This window comes from Copadichromis virginalis, linkage group LG23 (assembly GCF_057382275.1).
Source record: "Copadichromis virginalis isolate Kocher_CV1m ecotype Utaka linkage group LG23, C_Virginalis_male_GT1.1, whole genome shotgun sequence".
Taxonomy (NCBI): domain Eukaryota; kingdom Metazoa; phylum Chordata; class Actinopteri; order Cichliformes; family Cichlidae; genus Copadichromis; species Copadichromis virginalis.
Genome location: NC_140639.1, coordinates 22,379,601 through 22,404,816, shown reverse-complemented (window position 1 = coordinate 22,404,816; position 25,216 = coordinate 22,379,601). Strand labels below are relative to the sequence as shown.

The 25,216-nt window shown below is 40.1% G+C and overlaps 1 protein-coding gene across 1 annotated transcript in view; it reads left to right on the top strand.

Moving 5' to 3' along the window:
• Positions 1-25,216, top strand: part of crfa4 (cytokine receptor family, class I receptor 4) — a 54,474-nt gene that overhangs the window by 7,269 nt on the left and 21,989 nt on the right. The window contains exon 2 of the mRNA XM_085448961.1: positions 19,914-20,023. Within this exon, the coding sequence (XP_085305087.1) occupies positions 19,933-20,023 (91 nt within the window). The 5' untranslated portion in view covers positions 19,914-19,932. The remainder of the gene's footprint in view (positions 1-19,913; positions 20,024-25,216) is intronic.

Sequence of the window (25,216 nt, the reverse complement as noted above, 5' to 3'; positions counted from 1 at the left end):
CTTGGTTTATATCTGACCCAGAGAGACTGCAGGTCATAACTTCTTACCTGAAGTTCAGTTCACACTTGGACCGGCGGCCACCTCGGGTCTCTTTTCCTTCTGCATCCCCTTTCCTTCATCCACCTGCTGGCCTCCACCACTTGCTAATGTTACTGAATCTGTGGAAGCTCTGCGACAGCCACCACACGAAGTAACGAGTAACGACCCTATCTAAATCCCAGTAACGACTAACGCGTTCCTGATTTTGGCATAATAACTAGTTACTGTGCTCGTTACCACAATAATAACGTAGTTACTGTAACGCGTTATTTAATAACGCGTTAGTCCCAACACTGCCTATTAATGACTATTCATGAGACCTGCCACCACACAAGCTTTGACTGAAATTCATAAATACCACTGTAGTCACTATAATTGTTGTTACTGACATCAAAACAGCTACATATAATATAATGCACTTTACTACACCATAAGGAAATGATTGTCTAGAATTGCAAGGACACTGAATTGGGGTCCTGGACGGTGGTAATGTTGCTGTTTATAAAAATAGAGTTTCCGTTTATCTGAAAATAAATTGAATGTAAAAGAAAAAAATGACAAAATAAAACTAGCGAAAGAAAGTTTCAGAAAACACTTGACCGTGTTACCTTGCATGCAAGCACTAATTAAAGCTCTGCTTTTCCACAATGTGACCATGTCAGTAATTTCCATCCAGTATTTACTCTCATGGTCATATAGAGTACAGCTAGCGAGTGCTCTGGCACCACTCTCCTTAGTAATTCATTTACATTTGGGTAGCAGATCACCAGCTGCTAGCGTCTCGTTTTTTGTGGCCTGGTTCTGCTCGTTGATGGCTATTTGCTTGTGAAGTGGTGAAACAGGTTTGTTGTTTCCACCTTTAGTGGGAGCAGTTTTCTGCTCAAGTATTGAGTTTTATTCGAGATTGTTTTAATAGTTCCCTTTTTTTCCTACTAAACCGTCAATGGAGGCTCACACGTGGCTCTCACTCTTATCCATGACTGAGCTTGTTGTTATGTATGCTAGGGAAGCTACAGACTTGGTGTTGCCATATTACTGATCTTAAAATGTGACACGTTTGTACCATGTAAGCATTTATACTGGTATATAAGAGGATGGTATTATTTGGCAAAGCCCTAATTATAATAATGGTTACCAGGCTTATGATACTGTGTGGTATATTACCATATTTTTTGGACCATAAGGCGCACTGGATTATAAGGTGCATTAAGTGAAACAAAACAGTCAGATACGTCAAGCTTTAGTCAGCTTATTCTTCTTGCTTCCTCCACTTCCATACCATTGATTCATTAATGTTGAATTCTCCTGCAGCGGCTCTATTCTCATGTTGTTGCAGTATATTAATGACTAACCTCGTATTGTGGATGGATTATCTCAGTTGTCTCCTGACTGAAGTTTGGTCCATTTACAGTATCCTGCCATGTGATTGCATTTGTCTCTAACCATCAGGAACCCTCATGTTAACTTTTATCAAGTGGAAAAAGGTTAGCGTTCATCCTCCAGCTTCACTGTGTTTATGTTATGCTAACATAGCTGTGTCGCTAGCGATCACATAGCACATCATTATATACCAGCTAGCCCAACTTCAGTAACCCTACAAAATTCACTGCTGTTTGGTTTTCTGTCTTCATTTATGCTGGAAGTGATAGCAGAGCTGTAAGTTTTATTTTTTTCAGAAATCTCTCAGTCAGAACATGCTATATCATGTTTAGGTGGAAACTAGCTAGCTAACTTCCTGCTAACTTCTAAGTCGGTTATGTTTTCATGGATGCTTGAATATTAAACTTCATTGTTACACCTGGTAAAGCAGCAACACTTATCATTTTTAAAGATGAAAAAATTTAGACAGTTTTTAACTCTCAGTGAGTTCGTTTGACTTTGGGACCTGAATCTGTCAAAAAACATTTTTTGACAGATTTTGAGCGCTGTGTACCACATATAATCGGTTAGAGGTGTTACGATCCTGGGTCTTATGACCAAGTGTTTTGAGTTTTAGTTCATTTTGATGTTTATAGTATGTTTAAGCTCATTAGGTCTCCTAGGTTTATTTGCTTATTAGTTCCCCCTTGTGTTTCCAACCCATGTTAAGTCTCCCCTGCTCTTCATGTGTTTCATGTCTGTGTCTTACGTTGTCAAGTTCTGGTTGTCATGTCTGCGTCTCATTATGTTTCCTATTTTATTTTGAAGAGATCTTGTGTTTTTATATTATGGTTTATGTTTTGAGTCCTTTGTTGTACCGTTTCTTGTTTCCCTAGGTCTGTTATGGTTATCATAGGTTTAGTTCTTTGGCTTTGTCATATGGCTTCCCTGTGTTCCATGTTATGTCCACTGTGACGTTTTTGTACCATGTTTCAGGTTCCTATGTTCTGTCTCCCCAGTTGCTGTTAAGTTTGCATGTTTAGAATTCAGTCAGTGTGTTTCCTGTTTTACTTTGAAGGTCCATGTCTCATGTGAGTTTTTCTAGTTTTGCTTCCCTTGTCTCGTCCAGCCTGATTACTCCCAGCTGTGCTCTCCTTCTGTGTCTCATTCCGTCGTTATCCCTCTGTGTATTTAAGCCCTGTGTTTCTCTTTGTCAGTGTCATAGTCTCCCTCATGGCTGTGTTTCCCTGTGTGTTAGTTATCCATGGCCCAGTTTAGTTTTCCATGCCATTTCTGCAATAAAGCAGCTTTTTGAGTTTAATTTCGTTGTCGTGAGTTTTGCGTTTGGGTCCTTCTCCTGCCTGTACACAGCCGAAACATGACAAGAGGTCAGTAAGCACAACCAGAATTCATACATACGGCGCTCAGGATTATAAGGCGCACTGTCGATTTTTCTCACAGCACAAAGGGTATATTTTTTAGAAAGTAAATTGATGCATTTTATTTAAAATTATTTTTTTAGCAAGTGGCTAAAAGGCAATGTGGATTTTAAGAGTTTAAGAGCCTTGATCTGTCCTAACAGTGACTCCACCAGTTAGCTTTTTTCTTTGATCACTGATCTAATCAACTTTTACACTGTTTAATCATCCATACATTAAGATGGACATATGAAGCTGAACCACAGACTTACCTGAACTGCAAGGTTATTCTCCCAACTGGCAACCATAGCCTGACAAAGGGCACCTATTCTGTTCCTTTCCACCTCTAAATGTATTATTGATGGACCCTACTGAAGTAGCTATGTGTTATTTGCAGTCTTTTCCACAATAGATCCCAACCAGCCTCAAGAAGAAGGGAGAGAGATTTAATTTTGAGCATCTAAAGAACCTGAAAGTATGCCAGATCTGACGTGCAAACTCAGATGCTGTCTTCCGCTCATTCTCTGTCTGAAACAACCTGTTTTAGCTCTTTCCTCTTTGAGGCACTTCTTCTGATTGGCTGACACTATTAAAGTGAAAGTTTGACCAGCAGGCAGTTCTGATATGGCAAAAGATGGCCATATCAGGGATACCCACTCTCTGTGACATTAGAAAAAAAGAAGAAGAAAGAAACAGCATCCTAAAGCCTGAGCATTTGGCTCACAGGGATTAGTTGTACAGTCACTGACCTCGTTATTTAAAAGCAACGCAGGTTCACTTTAAAAGTATTTTAGAGGACTGTTCTGCTTCCAGAAAACTGGACTGTGCCCGACTTTCAGTGCCCTGAAATCTATAGTAGAGTCATGAAGTATTCAGATTTGTTGATTAAAGTTGTGTTATTACCTTTTTCAGTTATTAACTTTACCTAAATAAGTTTAAGACCCCTTAAACAACAAAATCACGAGAGCACACACTGTGTTTAAGGCTCTCAGCTCAGATTCAAGCTGTTTCAAGCAGACTCCAATTTTCTGGCTGTGTTCATCAAAGATTGCTGTGGGATTGGGTCAACATGGACATGCAGGATTATATAACGCTGAAAACCAAACATAACATGTGAGTTCCTGTGGATCGAACGCCCCTGTCCATTCAGATCTATATTTCCTTTGTGCGTTGCCCAAGGCACTGTGATGGTTTGGTGGAAAATGGAAACCACAGAGCAGCATACATCCTCCAGATAAGACTTATCACTGCACATGACAGTTAGAACCGTGGTCACAGAGTGACAGAAACATGTTCTTGTACTTTACAGGGATGTGAACACAAGTTAATTCCTGGGAGGACTTTCAGGTCTCTTCTTTGGCTGTTAAAGGGTTTGCATTAGTGCTTGAGCAGCTGTCATTTGCAGGCTGTTCAGCCCCTGGTGTCTGTTCACTCCAGCATGGTCTGCAGATCAGCGAGCAGAAAAGTGACAGCATTAAAGCCAGACGTTTTCATTGTGGCCTGTGCGCTTTTCTTTTGAAGAATTTACACTGGATTGTCGGAGCAGGTCAGTGATTTGAGGATTTTCTGTCTCGGTCTGAATTCAACATAAGGCAGCCAGCTAATCCCATACACTGTGGAAAAAAAGCTGTTTAGAAAAAAATAAATAAGACAAAGCACTCGCAGGCTGACCTTTGGACTCTTAAGTAAAGCTTGTATCGCTTACACACACAAACCCACTCACAACACACACACATACACATGTCAGGCTGGAAAGAAACAAGTCATGCTGCTCTGATTAAGCTGTAAAGGAAATGTACATGAATCCAGAACTGAAAAATAAATATATAAGGCAGCAGCTCTCAAAAGGGTGAAAAATATGGAGCGCAACAAAAGTCTTTCTGGAACAAACTCTCAATGCTTGGCAACCATCTTGGTAACACCTCTTGGCAATTATTTTGAAGCCTCTATAACAGTGGTTCCCGATCTTTTTTTGCTAGCCCCCCCTTTGTTTTACAAGAAAATCTTCATGATGTTGCGATGCTTCAACCTCTGCATTTGTGTGGGAGCCGTGTCAAAAAACCTGTCCATTATGCTAGCAGTGTTGTTAACTTGTACACAACTTTGGTGACAATGTAGGATCAAGTGAAGAAGGCCCTGGTAACACAGGCCTACAGACTGGTCCAGGATCAACTCATAATCATGGTTGCTAGGTAAAATGTCATTCCTGGGCCGGTTAGCAAGAAACTTCTTGAGATTGCTGATCAGCTGAAACACAAACTGGAAATAGTACTTCAAAGTAAAAGGTGAGTCTTTTGAAACGTGTTTGATAAAACATTCATTATGGGCGTTCTCTGTTTCCAGTTTCCTACTGCTACTTTTTGAGTTTTACTACTGCTTGATGATTAGTAAGCAGTAAGTAAGTGTTTGCACACAAGTCGGCATCTTCCTTGTAAATTAGTGGCAAACTCAGCACCTCTTTGCAAGACGATTTTACCTAACGACAGGCAGCAGCCTTCAGCAAACACCCACCGACTGATTGGGAAAGACACATTTTTCCTTCGTCACCATTGGTTGTATAGCACCCAATATGGAAGACTTTTCCCTAAAAGTCTCAGCTTTTTAAGCTGTTGCAGGATTTTCCTCTCTTTAATTAGAGGGATATATCAGAGCTTCTGTGTGGATATATCACTGAAACAGTGAAGAGCAACCTGACTTTGAACTTATTATGCACTTGTTATAAAAATCAAGAGATGCACGATTGGATGAAAACACACCAAAATGTGGTTTGTGCCAGGAGATGTGATGTCACTTGTGGCATGAACCACCGACCACGAGGGCAACAGCAGCGGGTAGGACGAAGGCTTTACTTTCTCTGAGGTTTTAACTAAAACCATCACCAACAGGGGGCAGAATTTCACCAGTGTGTGGTCGGTAGATGCCCGCCTAATACAGCCCCCCCCTCCCTACCACCCACACTACCACACTACCACCCACCTCCTTTGTTGGGCTTTTGTTGCTCTTTAAAAGTCATCAAGCTTTTGAGCCTTTGTCAGGTTTGATAAACTGGATGGCACAGTGATACATAAACTTGTGCTCCCTTCTTTAAAGTCACTACACGTTTGTTTAGCCCATATTTTACTGCTTGTGTTTGGATGTAATTAGAAACTTAATTTTTAAAGGTCAGCGCCTCGCCTGTGGGGAGCGCAGCGCCGTGACGAAGCAGCAGCAGATGCAGTAGCCCTGTTCTTTTAAAGTAGGAGATAAGGTTTAATTTAATGGCTTTTTGAATGTCTGCTGCAGCCCGTGACCACTTTTATAAGCTCACAATCACAGGTTTGCACAGACACAGCAGCATGGAAACATTTAATTGTTTTTTTGTGTTTTTTTGTGTCTCACTGGCTGCATACCTGCATGTCATCAGAATGAGAGGATGAGAAACACATAGCAACTTGCCATGCAAGGAGAGTTATCTTTTTCAGTCTTCATGACAATGCCAGGTCGGGGTCAGGTGACCGTGGAGTCAGCACTCCTTTGATCTTGTTTGGTCTTCAAAGCTTTGAGGCGTGTTTGGGCTCATTATCCCAGTGCATTTTGAATCCTTCACAGAGATGCAAACCAGAGGAATAACAGAGTCTATTTGACTTTAATCTTCCCACCAGCATGTTTCACTCTGCATTTGATCCCCTTAAGACTGGGTGAGTAATCGGGTCTTTAATTTCACTAACAATTTCTAATGAAACTGAAAGCGAGATAATCAGGATTAAAAAATATATATTCTTTTTTAACCACAAAGCTCTCAAAACTATCAAAATTAGCCTGCCAAAGACTCCAATCTTTCCCACTGGACAGCTTTGGAAAATGTGAAAAAAGACATAAATTTTAGACTTTTAACTGTATTTTGATACAAATTACAGCTTGTCCTGCTCACCCACAGTCATTCATACTACAGTAATAAAGTAAGAGACAAACAAGCAAGCGACAGGAAAGTTCTGATTTATTGTAACAGGGATGTCTAGGCAGTGAGCTACAACAAGTCTTTCAATAATTTTTCACATCTTACAATTTAAGCCCAAAGAGCCGCGCTGACACATTTATTTAATTTCCTACAGCAGCTTTTCATTATCAGATCGTAAAACTGAGGCATACTGTTGAAATTGCACTTGTTTTTCGACTGCCAAGATATCTCAGGGATTGCAGTTTAACTACTTTACACTGACAGAAAGGGGAGTTTCACCAGTTAGGATCAAAGTGTGCTGCATATGGATCCCAATGTAAAATGAGTTTGACATCCCTGATCTAGAAGAAAGTTTCTGTATGCAAGCCTGTTACATACGGTTCTCCAGGAGTGGAGCATTGCCATAGGTGATGGTTGTCAACTTTTCACGGTGCTCCCTTTGTTTCTCCTGCTGCTACCTGAGTCTCTAGTTGTGCCCTACAGTAAAGGCCCCTTCAGAGTCAAAAACACCTGTTAGCCTGACCTTTTTATCCCCATCCACCTTCGTTTTTCTTTAATTCATCATTCAAATTATACCTGAATTTCATGCAAATTCCCAGAAAGGATGTGTTTTTAAATGCATCAACCTTATTAAATTAAATAATTATTATGCCAAATAAAATGATGTTAAACTGAAGATAAAAATGTTCAGATAATTATAATTATGATCTTTACGATAAGCCAGCAGACCTCTTGTGTTATTATTCTCTTTCTCTTTATTGCCTCTGACTGGGATTTAGTCAAGTACAGTGAATATTAGTTGAGTGAATTATGTCAAAAGGAATTTTTTTCTCCATAGTTCACTGTGAAATGCCGGTTCATGATATTTAGCCTTGTTTTCCCTTTTGGGAAAACTTTCAGAGAAGCCCCTCGTCCTCAGAATCTGCTAATAGGTGCTCACTTTTTACTATTCACTGTTCTCTCTCTATTTGGTTCCATCTTTATTAAGGTATGACAAAAAATAACTAAAGAAAGGAAATGATACCTGACTTCAGTGTGTATACATACACACACATGCGGAGCGTATATCTTTCTACACATCCCTGTAACACGTATAACCAGAGCAACAAATGAAGCAGTTTCATCCTACAAATTGAGCATAAAGTTCAGAATGTCAACAGAGTGACGCTCAACCTTAATCCTCTTCAGATCAGCTGATCTCAGTGCCTGCCCACATCAGCTGATTTCTCGTCAACACATCCCATTGGTAAATCTCACACAGGGAATACTATTCAAGCTGCTTTTGTCACAGTCCCATGGTTCTGTGCTGTTTGTCACTTTTGAATTCCCTTTTTGTTTTTAGTAGTGCTTTGGACACGTTACATTTCAGTTTTTTTGTAGTATTTAGAGAAATTCTGATTCAGTGTTTAATTAATAAAATAATAGATAAAAGCTTATTAAATGATCTACAGCTGGGCTCTAACATCTTTGCCTGAGACAAATTGGGTATTAGGAAGAATTCAATGATGAGTGGACCAGCAGCTCCTTTAGTTTTTAGCACCTGCAGCCCGAGGGAATGACTGCTTTCACTGCCTGGGATCACACCGCTCAATATGTGTGAGTGCAAACAAGCAAAGTTACTTTAGAGGGCTGACTCACAGCTCTGCTCTGAGCTGGTGTCCTGTTTCGTGCATGTGTTTCACTGCAGTTGTTTGTGCAGTATGAAGATTGCAGTGCTTGGAAATGGAAATATCAAGTTCGATATGATAAGAAGGCAAAGACGGAGAGGAAGACGTGGCACATGCTCCTCTCTGATTTCCTCTTCCTATTTTGCTGCCATGCTGCTGATCACCTGTTTGCATATCGGTGCCTGCTCCACCTGCATTTACACCTGATGGTCTTAAATGACAGACTCTCAAGCTTTGTTCTTTACCTTGAAATGAGGCTTTACTCTGCAGGTATTTTGGGGTAGTTTAGGGGGAACATGAATGCAGGTTTAGGGTTATAATAGTTAACCTTCAGATTTTTATATAAGTCACACTTATCTGCTCTCTTTCTGTGTCTGTAGCCCTGGTCCAGAGGAGAGAATATGTAGAAGTGCATAGAGGTTAACATGAATATGTCTCATTTAAGGTCATCTTTTCCTGTTCTTGTTGGCCGAGCTTCATGAAATTTGGCATAAAGTGTCCTTAAAAATGTAGGTGAGTGGAGAACAAAAGAATTATATACAGCAGATGGGCAGTATCTGAAAGTCCTGTCCTCAAAAAACAGGAAAAAATCCAGCAAAGACCTGACGCAGGACCTGAGAGATGCATCTGGGTTTTCAGTTGATCATCTAGTATTCATTGAAGCCTTATCTGAAGTGGTCTCAGTGGAAGAGTGGCTGTCAAGAAGCCATTCTTAATGAAGGGAGACAGGGAGAAAAGGCTGAGGTATTAAAATTGAACAAGAACTGCACTGTAAATCAGTGGCAACAGGTCTGATGAAGTGATGAATTCAGATTTGAAGTTTTTTGGCGTAAATCATTGTCAGTATGTAGGGAGAAGTTCAGGAAAGAAGTACAGTGAGTGTCTACAGCCATCAGTAAAACACGGTGGAGGCTCTGTCATGGTTTGTAGTTAAACAAATGGTTGAATTAAGAACACAGAGATGTACCATCACATCTTGATTCACCATGCAAAACCACCTGATTAGGAATGGCTTCATTTTTTAGCATGACATGGATCCCAAACACTGCCAATGCAGTAAAATCATACCTGGATAGAAAAAGTCAAACTCTGTTTTGATTTTATATACATTATTTCCATGTATGCATGTATGTTTCGGTAAATCACAGGATCCATTTTTCTTGCTCAAGACTTTTTGCACAGTATCGTACTATATATATTGACATCACCATGGGAGTCTACAGAACCTAGAGTTTCACAGACTTCCATATTAAAATGTTCCACTTTTAAGGTAAATTGAACATGTTTACAGTCTGTTTTTTGTTTTTCTTGTTTTTACAATGTGAAATTCTTTTCAACAAATTTACAGGTTTTGCACTTTTATAAAAATCAATCGTTTTCTGTAATTTGGGACACTTCAAATAGCAGGTTCAGTGCAGGTTCAGTTCAATAGCCATCCACTGGGTTTTGTCTCTGCTAATTGGCATTACTTAACTTATCTTCTCAACCATGTCTGTGCTGTTGGTTCCTTTTGGACCATGTTAACAATTAATATGACATGCTCTGTGCTTGATTGAGGTTAATTATACTAACAGACAATCGCAGAAGAAGCTTTTGCTCCATTTTAGCTGTTGCACGCATTAGAAAGGACTTGGGATTGACTTTACTCACCACACATTGTTGACCACAATTTGTTATGATGCTTCCTTTGAATTACTACAAAAATATTTCACTTACTGACCTAGAATTTCACTCCTTTATTCTCTAGCACAAATTTCTAGCTGCTGGTGCATTTGGAACAGTCTAAAAGTACAAAGGTTCAGAATTCAAATAGTGTGACCCATGTTATGAAACAAGCATTCCAGCAACTACACCTCCTGTTTGGCACTAACTTGTCGAACCACTATAATCGTGTTTCGCACCACCAGACATCTCTCACTCGCAGCTGCCCAGTTGTGATCTCATCACATCTGTTGAGATGTATGTTAATGTCAGAGGGTGAGCTAACGACTTAACTTCCTAAATTGATAAATAGTGTTTTGGTGTCTACTTTTTACAACAGAACCAAGATAATCTGATTTCAATTCCCCCTGTCCAGAAAACTTTTTAAATGTATAACTGGATCATAACTACCACATGAGTGGTCATTAAACCAATCATGCGCAGAGCCTCCACATGCTCTTGCGCTGAATTCCTCAGAAACATAATTAGATTTCATCTTTTAAGGTCAACAGCATGTTCTGGGGAAAATACACAATTATTTTTTCCTTAAATATGATAACAGTGGTCATATTATGCACTCGACTCCACAGTCCATGAGTTTGTCTCGTGTTGCAGAGTCTTTCTCTCAACTTACGAATAGTAAATTAACTATTAGATGTAGAGTGATTTCCTTCTCTCAGAGACACATGTTTGTTTGTTTTACTACAATCCACATTCACGGCGTCTTACTCTCTAACTTTTAAGGCCTGTATCTATCACGCAGGGCGACTAACTCTGCCTCGTCTCCGCTAATTGGCATTACTTAACTTATCTTCTCAATCGTGTTTGCGCCATTGGTGCCTTTTGGAGCATTTTAATGCAATTACCCAACAATTAATATTGCCGGAGGAGCTGCAGATCAAACCACAAAGCTCCTGATTAGCCATGGCCTAGAGATGGGAGCCTTAGCCATGCATTTTACAATTGTGATTTTAAAAAAACCCAACAAAAAAACCCCAACACATTTAACCACCTGTGGCATTGATTTCCATTAAATAAGGCATACATGAAATACAGACAAAGCAATAATTTTTCATTTTCAGCAATGCTGTACTCTACTACATGCTACATAAAGTTCATAAAAAACTTTATGTAGCATCAAACATTAGCGTATTTAAATTTGGCCAATCCCCCGGTCAAGGACCCCATCAGGTTACTTCTGCCCAAAGTAACCTGATGCTTATAACAGAGATAGCACCTTTTATAGATGAACTTTAGCTGTAAGTGATTACGTGTTGCAACTGCAGTCTCCCATCAACAACTTAATTAATGTTTCCTACATACGGCTGAAACCGGTGTCTACTTTGAAGCACAAAGCAGCAGCATCAAAGAGCTTTTCTGTAGTTCAGGAGCATGAATGAAGAGCAGTGGGCATTCCTCAGTTTGTGCAGGACCTCTAAGGCTAAACCCCAAACAGTGAGCCAGAAAAAGACCAGTTCAGAGAGTCACATGCATTGAGCTCATTTGGCACATTTCCCTCAGGCTTTTAGATGTTTTCTGCGTGACAGGAAGCTGTAAGTTAGCTAATTGCTCAGCAGTAATAAGATGAAGATCGAAAGAAATCTGCTCTAATCATAAAAAAAAAGATCCATGTGACTGATTAGCTCACAGTGGATGTGAGGATTCTCTTTTCCGTCATGTTTTTTCATTGAAACTGAAATGATGCTTGTTTTTCAGTGGTAATTATAGTTCACTAGTGTGTAGTGGCAGACAGGGCAGAGACGCTGAGTCAAAAGATGTAATATTTTTTTTGGAAAGTCTCAGAGCTCATCTAGCAGCTATAAATCGACGCTCAAAAGAAAACCAAGCACAGAACAAAAAGATACAAGATGGTCACAGTGATATAAACTCACCACAACAAGATAAAACAATTTCACAGAAACATAAAATAACCACAAATAGTTGTTAGAGGACACTTTGTAGCAACTACAAAAATGACCACAGATGAATTGAAAAACACACAAAGAGGCACAAAATGACTTCAGAAAAATGTGAAATAACCACAAGTAAGTGGAAGGAGACCACAGAGACACCAAATTACTCTAGAGGGATACATATCAGGCAAAAGGCGCAAAGGAGCTACAGAGAGACTCCCAGTGATATCAACTGACCACAACATGAAAATAAGATTAAAGAAACATTTTCAAAAAGACACTGAATAGACATAAAATGACAGCACTGAAATACAAAATGACTATAAAAATGCCAAAGACACAGAGATACAAAAGAAAATTCAGTGATATATAAAACAACCACAATTAAATGGCAAAAGACCACAAAGAGTAAAAATTAAAGCAAACCAGCCACACAAAGTTGCAAAAGAGACACAAAATAACCGCAGAGAGACTTAAAGTGATATAAACTGACACAGCAATGCAAAAAATATTCTAGATTTTTTAAAAAGACACACAAGCGACACAAATATCTGCACAAAAATGCAAAACAATCACAAAAACTCATAAAGAAAAATGTTAACTGAAGTTCTAAGGAGGTGGTGCTTTTAAACCCTAGCCAGCAAACCAACTGAACTGCCTCAAAATAAAAACACAAAGAGCTTATTTTATCACAAGTGTTAGCCCTTTAAATCCCTAAATACAGAGCATGGGGTATGATAAACATAAACATAAAATCTGAAGTGCAGTCTGAAGCTTTTAAAACAAGTGTTTGGCTTTTTTTTTAGGTCAGATGTTTGGTGAGGGACGCCGAAGGATTAGAAGCCGAGACTTTTTTGTGCTTTTTGAGGTGGTTGCGCCTTGTGGCGTGTCAGGGTGAGCCGAGGCTACCAGATAAAACCCAACAAGGCCTCGCAGTAATCCTGTGAGATCAAGGCGGGGATTATTCGCTGTGATTGTTGTCTTAGAGCTGGAGGATGGAGCTGAGCTGCTGCTATTGTTGCTGCTTGCATGTCAGTTCTGTCATCTTTGCCTTCATAAGACCAGACTTTAAAGGCCCTAAGCCCCCGTGTGGCTTCATTAATGTCACACAGGCTTCACGCAGTCATGATGAGGGAGGCTGACAGATTTATTTATACTGTTTTCTCCTGTTGTTTCATGTCTCCTGTTGCTAATGTAGGTTCATGCCCATACAGTTGTCAGCAACAGGACGGCCCAGAAATTCAGTCCAAGCTTAAAGCAATAATCAGCTACATGTAAGGGTCAGCTATGAGCAGTAAAAGAAAGGCAGAGGGAGGTGGATAACATGGAAAGAAGGAAGGCAAGCTTGAACGTGACAGGTAAAAGGATTTAAACAAAGTAATAAAAAGAAATAAGGAGATGGGGTGAAAGCAAATGAAGTAAAAGTACATAAGGGCAGATGAACAGGAGAAGTAAACAGTGTAAACAATATAGGTGTAAGAAGGAAGGTAAGAAAAAAACACAGAGAAAAGAAATGGATCCAAAAGATCAGAATAAAATTAGGGACACTAGGAAAAAGCAAAGAACAAACTAAGATTAAAATATGGATATATGGTATGAAGGGAAAATATAAAGTAGGCATTAATGAAATGAGAAAAACACGATATGAAAGGAGCAAAAGGAGACATGGAGTGTAAATCTGGAACGTGTTTGGAAAATGAAGAAGAAAAACATGACAAAGAAAAAAACTAAAGAAAGAAAAGTTAAAATGGATGAAAGACAAACAAGTAGTGGCAGAAGTAGTAGAGGTGATGACCTCAGACTCCTGGGTGAAAGCCTCATGTAGGCCTAATGCCACTGCATCCACCTGCTGAGGGGAACTTCGTGGTTTTTTCTACAATTTGCAAAGAGAAATAAACTTCACAGTCAGTGCAGGTAATCAGAAATTAAGAGGCTTGTAGTTGTTTGACAGGTAACTGTCACTTCTGAAATATTGTCAGTGGCCAGGCCAGGAACCACATTTAGACCCTGCAAAGTTCCCGAGCTCCTGGAAAAATCTGTTTATGGTCACTTTAGCTGATTCTAGGAAGCTGCAGCTGAGTAGTCCTCAATAGTTCCTGAGTGCCAAGAAAATCCAGCATTCATTCAGCTTATTAGTGACTTTAGACTACAAGCATTTGGTTTTCCTACTGAAGACCCTCATTCTCAATAGAAAGACAGAAATGACAGAAAACGTTTATCTTCTTTTTGCCTCTCGATCACAGCACGTCTTGAGAATGACTTGTGTTTTTACCTCTGCAGAGAAAACCACCAAAACATATCAATAAGTCCACTCTCCTGATCCTTCAGCAGTGTGTGTAAATGTGCATCTATGACTTCTTGCACATGCTCAGTAGGCTCTGAGGAAACAGTTCAGTGGAGTAAGCTGATTAAAGTAATGAGCTTTGAGCAGACCCTCTAATATCTGATATCGTTGATGTTATCGAACACAGCAACCTAAAGGTCAGTGTCACGGCAACGATATGTTCTGATTTAAAAAATCATGTTTTGTGAGGGGACAGGTCTAAATACTGCAGCACTTTATTTCTAGAAACATCAAAGTCCCTCCAACAGTGTTTTAATCTTTTCATCCAGATGGTTTGACTAGTCTCTGGGGATTCTGGAGACAGTAAGTACTATTAAACCACTTTGTGGGTCGTGCAAACATTGCAGGGTAATTCACTTTTCGAAAGATAAATAAGATCTGATGTAAGCTGGAGCGAATGAGCATCAGCAGTTGTTAGAGTTACAGAGGAGAACAAAAGACACCAACTTGGAAATCATCCACAATTTGAAAGTGAATTTACACCAAGTTTTTCTTTTTTTAATGTTCAGAAGATGTGTTTGTAATGCATCTTTAACTATTTGGAGTTATATTTAAGCCTAAGTTAAGAAGTCCGCTGACTTTAAGTCATGTAATATTGGCTGTGGGAAAATGAACCCATCAGACTGAGCCGTAAAAGAAGAAATTGTCAGTATCTTACCTTACACATGGGCAAAAATCCCTCAAATTTCAAAACAGTGCCAATATTTAATATCCAAAAACATGTCCAATATCTGTTCTGCCAAGGTTGTTTTGTCAGTTTAGTGGGTAGTCCAGCTTCAAATGCTAATTTGAAACAAACAATTTGGGATTTTACAGACCAAGGTCTAGTGCCCAGACTTTGACTTTATTTCTCTAAAAAATAAGTACAGCTACAAACAAATTTACTAAGTCACCACTAACTAGTTCAGAGATCTGCAGTTTCTTGCTGGTTTTCACAGACAGCATAATATCAATCTGCATACATTTTCATTGCTATGCAGACGATACCCATCTTAACACACAAAAATTAGTTATTAAACTACAGGAATGTCTTAAAGACAAGACTTGGAAGACTTCTAATTTCCTGTTTCTAAATTCAGGCACAGAAGTTTTTATACTCAGCCCTAAAATCTTAGAAATATGGTATCCAACCAGATGCCTACTCTGGCTCCCAGTAACACTGTGAAGAATCTTAGAGTCATTTTTGACCAGAATATGTCCTTCACCTTTCTTTTTTTTTTTTTTTTTTTGGCCTGTCCCGTTTGGCTCTTTTGCCATCAGAATTGTTGTCTAAAGGCAAAGAAAGATGCCCAACGGATTTACTTTACCAAACTGACCATCCCAGCCTTGCCGTAATGGTCCATTTGATTCACCTTTTATTGTTTATTTTATTTTCACTTACTGAATACGGGACAGACTTGACTGGGGGAAAGAAGGGGAGAAAGAAAGAGGGAAAGAGAAACAGCTGAGAAGAGGGACGGGGGAGAAGGGCAAAAGACAAAAACCACTGTCCCAGTAAGAGCTGAGGAGAGTCCCAGATGAGGGCTCACTCAGCAGCCGCGGAGCAGAAGCCAGGGGGAGTTGCAGTGACGCGCCCGTGAGCTCCGCCGGCAGCCAGCTGCGCCTGAGTGACCGAGCCCCAGGCCGAAAGGCCGGGGGCACCCCACCTCCGAAGTGGCCCGAGCGAGCCCCAGGCTCCAGGCCCCGATAAGCGGCCGCCAAGGAGTGAGCCGGTGTGTACCTGGACGCCCATCCCCAGACACAAAGAACCACCAACGCACCGATGTCTGAGGGGGTCCGCCACTGGCGGGGAAGTGGTGGTAGGGGGAGATAGGCCTCCAAACCTTGGAGGGCCTGAGATGTCCCCAGAGAGGTGGCGCCTGACACCCAACCTGACATATAGACACAGACATACAGGCACACACAGATACAAACATCCATATGTCCTTCACCTTTCATATTAAACAAATATGCACACTGAAGGATATACTCTTGCTTTCCATGATGCACTGACCATTTCTTCTTCGCTAAATTCTTTTCATTCTCTACGTTGTGTACACCACTCTGCAATTATTAGTTATTAGTAAAGGTTGGGCCTCTCTCCTCTAGTTTGCTTTTTCTCCAATCTCTCTTTGCTCACTTTCCTTTCCTCTCACCATATGGCTGCCCTTCTCTGAGCCTGCTTCTGCTGGGGCTTTCTTCATTTTAAAAGGCAGTTCTTCTCTCATCGTAGCCAAGTGGTTGGTTGTAGGAGGTTGTGTGATTTGGGGATTTATTTCTAGGGTATTTACCTGACAATATAAAGTACTTTGAGATGAATTGTTGTGAATTGGCACTATAGAAATGAAAATGAATTCAACCAATTTGAATTACCAATTCCTCTTGTTTTCTGCCCTCTGGCTCCATGTACATGTTAGCACTGGGTCTGGGTCTGTCAGAAATGTTGATTCCATACAAGTTAGTTCACAGCCTCAGATCCTTCGGTGGGTCCTTCAAAATGTCACAATGCAGACATGGAAAAAAAAAAACGTGCCATGCTTAAGTAGCATACAGAGCCACCTTTAACAGCAAAAAGCTTGAAGTAATGATACAGAAGTCAAAATAAAATTATAGTAACATAGTAGTACAAGTACTATAATAATAGCTGGCAGATGCCTCTCTGCCAGGTCACACAGGCATAATTCAATTATAGTTGGTGATAACATATGGTCTGTTAGAGAAGGTGCTTCACTCCAAATGCTGTCATTTTTTCTGTAAAGCAAATTTACCTTGCCTATGGGTATAAATAAAGTTACCTTGACCTTGACCTTCACTCCTAACCACTATCTGCAGTAAGTGGTGCAGAGGGTGGTCAGGATTATCCACGGTGGATAACAGTTTGGTCAGTGACCTCCCCACCTCAACTTCAAAAGTTTTCAGTCTTCAATCAATCACAGAGCCAGCCTTCCTAATCAGTTTATTCAGTCCGTATGTGTCACCAGCTCCAATGCTGCTTCTCCAGCAGATCACAACAAAGTACACTGAGCTCACCACAACTGAGTGATAGAAAATCTCCAGCATTTTGCTGCACACATTGAAGGATCTCCAGAGGATACGGAGCTTTACAGCCTCATTTTGTATACATTTTGGTCCAACTGTTCAGCCTTATGTTAACATGCATGCCACAGTACTTGCACTCCTCCACCGCATTAACATCCTGATCACATTTATAAGCAGATGATTCCTCCTCGACCACTTCATGGTGCTCTCTTTCTCCTGCCCATCACTAATACGTCCAACTAATGCAGAATAGTCAGACTATTTCTGTGGGTAGTATACAAAGTGAACAGGAATGCAGACAGCATCACCTGTACTGCACATGACCAAATCAGAGTGAATTGTTTTCTGTATGACTTTAACAGTATCTCACTTTATTGTTGTCTGTATGTAATTTTTTATGCACAGCTTGCTTAAAGTTGCACCAGAAGAATCAGGTCCGGCTGAAGTATGGACTTTGGCTGAGCCGTTACAACACCTCGAGTCATTTTTTTTCAGCCATTCTGTTGGAGATTTGCTGCTGTTCTTGGGTTTATTGTCCTGTTCCATGACCAAGTTTTCAAGCTTTAGCTGGTGGTCCTTACAGATGTCCTTACATCTGACTCTAAAACAGTTTGGTATATAGATGAGTTTATGGTCAGTTCAGTGACTGCAAGGTGTCCTGTGTTTGCTTTTCTCCAAAAGCGGTGCTGTGTGAACAAACATCTCCATTTTGGTCTTGTCTCTCCAAAATATATTGCTAAAGAAGTGTTGTGATTTGTTCAGATGCAACTTTGTGAACCTAAACCATGCTACCCTGTTCTTTTTAGATAGAAGAGGTTTTATCCTGAAAACTCTTCCAAACAAGTGATGCTTGTTTAGTCTTTTTTTAATTGTTCTGTCATCGACTTAAACATTTCCCATCCCAGCTGAGGCCTGTAGAGTCTGAGTTGGGTTTTTGGCTTTTCTCTGTGCATTTCACATTCGGATATTGGGCTTATGTTACGGGGTGCCGAGGCAGGCCGTATGGATTAATAACGGACCCAAGATGCAGACTGCTTAAGTGGAGGGTGAGCTTTATTGACAACAGGTGAAGTACAACAAAAAAGGGTGGCGAGAAACAGAACAGTAAAAACTCTAAACTGGGAAAACTAAAACTAAACACAAAGCCAGAACACGAACGAGGGTACCTTGCAGGGAGAATGACCAGGAAGCCGGAGGAATAAACACAGAATGACGGAGGGGAAATAACGCAGACGAACCAGCAACTAACAGAGGCAGACACGAGGTTAAAATACACAGAAGGATAATGAGGGGATGAGACACAAAAGGAGGGCACAGCTGGGAGTAATCCGACCTGACGAGACTGGGGAAAAGTAAACTGAACACACTGAGAACAGACACGGACCTTCAAAGTAAAACAGGAAACACATACACGTAATGACATAACACACCAACTTAACACAGACTGGGCGACACAGAACATAGGAACATGAACCATGAAACAGAGAAGTACAAACACCCAAGGTAACCAAAACCACAGAATAATAATAAACTAAACAAAAACACGGAGTCACAGACTCCGGACCATGACAGCTTAATTTGCTGGCATGTCTTCTCCTGGGAATCTTGTGGCATTGTGTTACCAAACAGCTAAATGCTACACATTAGCAAATGGCTAAAGCATCTGCTTTTACAGTTAGTCACTGCATAGAATGCTAAAAAGGAAAGAGTAAAGGCAATTACTTGCATTTATAATGATTAAAAAGGGACAATTTTTCTTATAAATTCCATTTAAAAATATGTGGATTAAAAAGTTAATTCTATGATTACTGAGTATTTTGTGTGCTGTGTTACATTTCATTCAGTTAAATGGTCAAAAAAATAGATGAGGGCATCCTTTTTGGATAATTTAATGAGCAAAACCTGTCTGTTTGCTATTTAGTTTTAAATTTTTATTACAAGTCCATTTCAGTTAAATTCATTTAATTATTATCACATTCCAGTTTGGGCATTCATGGACTTCCATACCAATGGACAGTGTTTTTCTCTGTTGTTTTATTGTTGTGTAACATGCACCAAGGCAGATTTTGTTTTCTGCTCCTTCTGCAAACACGTGGAAGATTGTCAACACTGGGAGGTAAACAGATAAATCTAAATTAGTTTTTTCTCCTATACGTTTATTAATTCATTGGAAGAAGTTGTAATTTTAGGAATGCATGAAGTTTTTAATGGGAATCTGGTGAGGCGGCGGTGTTGTTCAGGACTGATTTGATGGGAGAAAGGAGGAAGTGAGGGGGGTTTCATCCCTTGTGATGTGTCTCATGACTGGAGGAGGCAAAGCTGTTGTGTTTGGACTTGAGGAGCTGCAGGGTGAACCCACTGATGCCCCTTAAAATTGAACATGTGACTCTTAGACAAGTGGACACTTAGATAGACTTCACTGTTATCAGATGGAAACACAGTAAGTGCATTAGGAGCATTAGGTGTTTAGTGGGTCTTTTCCCCAGCTCATATTTGAATGTTTATTTGTGTTGATAGGTTAACAGAAGGCTCTGAGATGTTGTGGCTGCTGCTCTGTCTGCTTCCTCCCGTGAGTTACGGCAGGATCGTCGCCCAGAACAACGCTCACACCGAAAGACACAACCATGGTGAGTCTGAGAGCAAATGATTTACAAATGATTTACAAAGTATTTATTTATTGCCCAGGTTTTCTTTTTTTTCAAAACTGTTTGCTCATCTGTGCTGATGTCACACCAGATGGTCCCTCTCCTCTTTAGCCTGGAGGCCACAGGATACATGAACTTCAAAAAGTGTCTCAGACCCGCACCACTTGGCCTCAGGCCATCTTAAACGAGCTCAGACTCATTGAAGAAGATGTTTTTGGATCCATCTTTTTCCTTACTCGGTAGAGTTTTAACTTAATGAGCTGTGTTTGCTGACAGTTTTGCCTTTAGAGGTGTTCCTGAGTTCATGCAGCAATCTCCACCACAGAATCAGCTCTGTTTTTAAGGCAGCGCTGCCGGAGGGGCCTGAACTCCACCAACATTTAATGATGGTCTGCAGGCTCGTGTTTTCTTTACAGAGATTTTACAGACTTTCTGAATCTTTTAATTACATTATCCTTCCTTATATTTACTTTTGAAAAGCACTGTCATTATTTTGGGAGGAATTTTGTTCTACTGTCTTGTCTGTTTGCAGTCAGAGAGCACAGCTATCCCTAAAGGGCAATGGCTGTACTAAAGCTTTGATCTTTATTATGTTTTTTTTACAGTATGATGATGCCAGCCTCTTATTGCATCATCGTGACATTGCAGGGAATCATATTGAAAAAATACAAAGTGTGTTGTACAGTTGTGTTTATGTCCTTTCATATGATATATTACTTAATATGGTTTCTTGAAATTTTTTTTCAAGGTCAACTTTTATCTTGAGCGCTAACGATGAAGGACACGGTGAAATACTTAACCAACCTAGCTTCTCGTGTCGGCAAAGGTCTATTATGCTGTTGTTTGAAGTTTGAAGATGATCGGTAAAAAATTGTGGGTAATATAAACTTTTTACGGATTTTCATATTTGGTGTGACCTTGATCCAGTTTTCACCTAAATGAGATCAGTTCAAGCTGTTATTGGTACCTATCATCACACAATTTGAAAATGATATCTTGAAAACTGTGAAGCCTAGATGGGTAGCAAGCAGACAACCAGACAGAACCGATAACATACTCCCTCCCTTTGGGGAGGGAATAACTGTTAACAGGGCAGTCCATCAGCTTCGTTCAAGACTACTGAGTTCATGTCTTTAAACAATTTAAATCACACAGAGAGTCCCGTAATGGGCACTTTCAATCAGCTTGATAAGTTTCCAGTTAATTTTTTGCGGTAACCTTCACATCAGTGTGAACATTTAAAAATAAACTCAGAACAGCAGCAGCTTTGTCTGCCGGGATCAGCTTCAGACGGCTGCCAGCTGAGTTTGACAATTTCCTTCCGCTCAGATGGACATGTCGGCAGCTCATCGATACCTCAGCTGGAGAGGCAGGATGACTCACAAACCTGATGGCTGCTCATGTTTCGGAGCATCACACGGGTTTATCTCTAGGCCTACACAAACACGCTTTGTCTGTGTCTTTCTGATCTGATTTTTGAGTGATGTTTAGGTGAGAATTCATGATTGTGTTTGAAGATACGCACAGCACAATAAGAGATTATCTCATGGCCGCAATTTGAGTTACAAAATTGTGCTTCAGCTTTTATAATGTGTTGAATAACTTACTTTTCATTGAGGAAGAAGAGATATCCTTCCAAGGCTACACTGAGTGAATAATTCAACACTGCAATTCAAGTATGTATGCCCTGGTGTATTTATCGAAAACAAAATGCCTTAGGAGAAATGGGAAATGGAGCATTTGAGATCATAGTATGAACCATCAGGAAAAGAAAATTCATCGAAGAATTTATATTTCTTTCAACCCTCCTACACTCCATGCACAGATGTCTGAGGGATCTTCTAGAAATGGCCATGCTATTTTTGCAGGGAAGTGATCGGTCAACAGGAGGTGATTTTCTACCTGTTGATCTCTAATCTGGAGCATAACCTCCTCCAGAGCAGATCAGGTCTGCAGCATAAGTTACCATGGAGATGCACCCAGTAAGGTGTGAACTGCCTTTGTAACGCTGAAAAAACCCGGGATTAACCTTGAAGTTACCTGGATAAACCCAAATCCTGCTTCGTAGCGCAGACCTCAGGTCATCACGTCTCTGATGCACTTTGCTTTGAATCATTTCAGGAGAGAATATAGTCTGTTCTGTTATTTTGAAAATTGACTTGATGCTCTCTGGTAATACTTTGTCTGACTTCCTGACCTCCTTCTCTGCTCTGTGCAGATTGAGAGGGCTTGAAGGTTTACATCAAAAATAAATTTAGCACTTGTTTTTAACGACACTAGTGCAGAGCCAGTTCTGGTACACTTCAATAATCACGTTATATTCTGGTTGTTTCATGTAAATACAAGGCTGGTCCTTTGAAATCTCTTCATATCTTCATATATTAAACTAGGTCACTCTAAGAATTGCCTTCTTTCTTTTCTCTCCTTCTGTTGGTGCAATTAAAGCCGGATATCATTCTTTGTGAAAAATTAAATTGCAAGCACTGCTGTTCATCTGCAGGTAGAAATTTGTCCAGCATTATTGGTGCCCAGCGTGCGTTCCTTAGCTGATTTATTTCTGAGAAGTGTTGGTTTTTCATGAGAAAGTCCCTGCAGCGTGGCTCCCTGAGCTTCTTACAGCAAACACAAGGCCTTTGTTTCCCTGCTGCTCGCAGACTGAAGCGCCACGAATTCTCAGATGGATTACTGCTCGCTTCCCACAGCGTCATCTCAACGGGCAAGCAGTATTTCATTACATTAATCACCACACTGAGGCCCTGCTTTAACATGATAACACAGACATGAGGTGTGCCTGATTTTGCTGCTCTGAAGCAGTTGGTCATGGATAACTGTTCCAGATTCACACGTTGGGTACACAGTAACAATTGCTGACTTGTTTATGCAGCATCTGTCTGGATACAGGTGAAGCTTAAAAGTTAGGGGTGTAGTCGCTGTGTTTCAGAGGTGGATGGAGGCACAGGTGGCTGTAGCTGCTCTGTCTGCAAGAATCAAATTCAGTAACTGAAGTGTTTGTGCTGTTGGCAGGGGCATGCCTAGAGGGAGCCCCTGTAGTGCCCCCCCACCAATGTCATTGGAACAGAGTACTATTAATCTTATATTGCCCAACACCAGAGCAGTTGGAGTGTAACTGAGTACATTTACTCGAGTACTAGTTTGATGTACTTGTATTTAATTTACGGATTTTTTCGTTATGCTGCTTAACAGTCCTTTGCTTTTACTCCATTATACTTTCACAAATTTCTAGCACCTATCATTAATTCAGGTGTGCAGAGCTTTCTAATTTTTTTGTTTGATACAAATATTTTCTTAAAAATGATTAAGCATCAGCATCTTATTATTCTGAAGATTCATTTTACTGTCATAGATCAAGGTGGACCATTAAAGAGACGTGTACACATCAATAAATGAATAATAATAATTATAGCTTAATAAAATGTCTATATATTATGTATATAATATTCTGAAAATGGTCATTTTACATAAGTAGAATGCTCTGTATAGCTAGCTCGATACATTGACATTTATTTTAATCTCACAAGACAAATTACTTTGATTCTACAGCTTGTTTACTTTTAAGCTATTTAACTGGGATTGTAACTTTTACACAAGTAAAAAGTCTAAATATGTTTTTTCCACTTTGCAAAACATTTGCCCAACACAAAATTATATTTAAAGTCTTGTGCAGCTCCACGTTTCATGTAATAAATCTTTAACAGGACACAGCAGTTACTCATTAGCAGGTATCTCAGTCTGTGTGTTGCACTCATACATTTTATACATTAGCTGATAATTGAGTACTTCATCTCTCTCATCCATCAGAGAAGTTACTTTTCTTCTAGTTACAAACTTCATTCTGCTGTTTGCGTGCATCCGTTACTAGCAGAGCTTTGATTATTATTTAACAGCACTGGGACTGCAGAAACCTTCCATACACGACCTCTAATCCTGTATTAAAGAATCTGTGCAGTACACTTTGAATTTTTGCAATTATAAAACTGTGATGTACTCGGGTTGTTTGGAGGCAGGGGATTTCTGCCTCACTGCTTCATTAAACAAAAAGTAGGCGCCTAACATAAAAAAAGCTATAAACTCGGTTAATTCCTAGAGTGCTCAGAGCTCAGTGCCACCTCAACGCCTGGATGATGCCGTTGATCTTTCCTTTTTTTCAAAATTTATAACAAACAGCATGCTGTCTGTGCAGACAGGACCGCTTTCCCTCTGCTTTCAGACGCCAATCAATTTTCCAGCACTGCTTTAAATCACAGTCATGGGACTAACAGTCTATCAGATAGAGATGGGCTGGATAATTGTGTGTGCGTGTGTGTGTGTGTGTGTGTGTGTGTGTGTGTGTGTGTGTGTGTGTGTGTGTGGTAGAAACTGATGAAATTAGAGAATGGATTTTGTCGAGGTGAAGCAGATGAGAGATGACAGCTGGATAATTGATTTTCCTCCCTGTTGTTTCCCACTTTATGTATGTGGGGTGTGTGTGAGTGTGAGATCTAGCAGTCTGACTGGATAGCCATTTCGTTACCTTTCCATTATCCAGTCAGTCACAGCTTTTTCATTAGATGCTTTCATGTGTTTACTGGGACGAAAGATTTGATTTTCTCTCCAGCAGTTCGCACGTGTTGGCACCGAAGCTGCTTCGGCCGGTTCGTTTCAGCAATGCGACTTTGCCAAAAACGGCTCAGGAGATACCGAAAACAAAGCGGTGAACAACTTTTTAGCAAGTTTTCCTTCCTGTGTAGATTATGATAAGAAACGTAGGGTTTAATTTCCGTCTTTTATTAGATGCAAAATGTCTTAAGGTGCAGAAATAATAGCTGGGATGTTTGCCCCCAGCATGTGGCAGAGATACAGAGACCCTGCAGGTATTGTTTAATGATTTAACATGATTTAATAGTTTGTGTGTAATAAAGGCAAAGTTGACACACTGCTGTGCTCCCACAGTGTTTTATTAATAACTACCATGCTGTGTTGTCATGTATAATATGTTTACAATACATTAGGTTTTTGTCCTAAGTCATCACCTCACTAGTCTCCCTCTCCTTGTTGCTGTTCTTAAGCTGGGCTGAGACAGTATAAATAAACACAAGAATAGAAAGGAAATGAATAGATGTGACCCAACAGAGACAGGTTTACACAAGTGATCTGATCAAATTAGCTTTAAAAGGT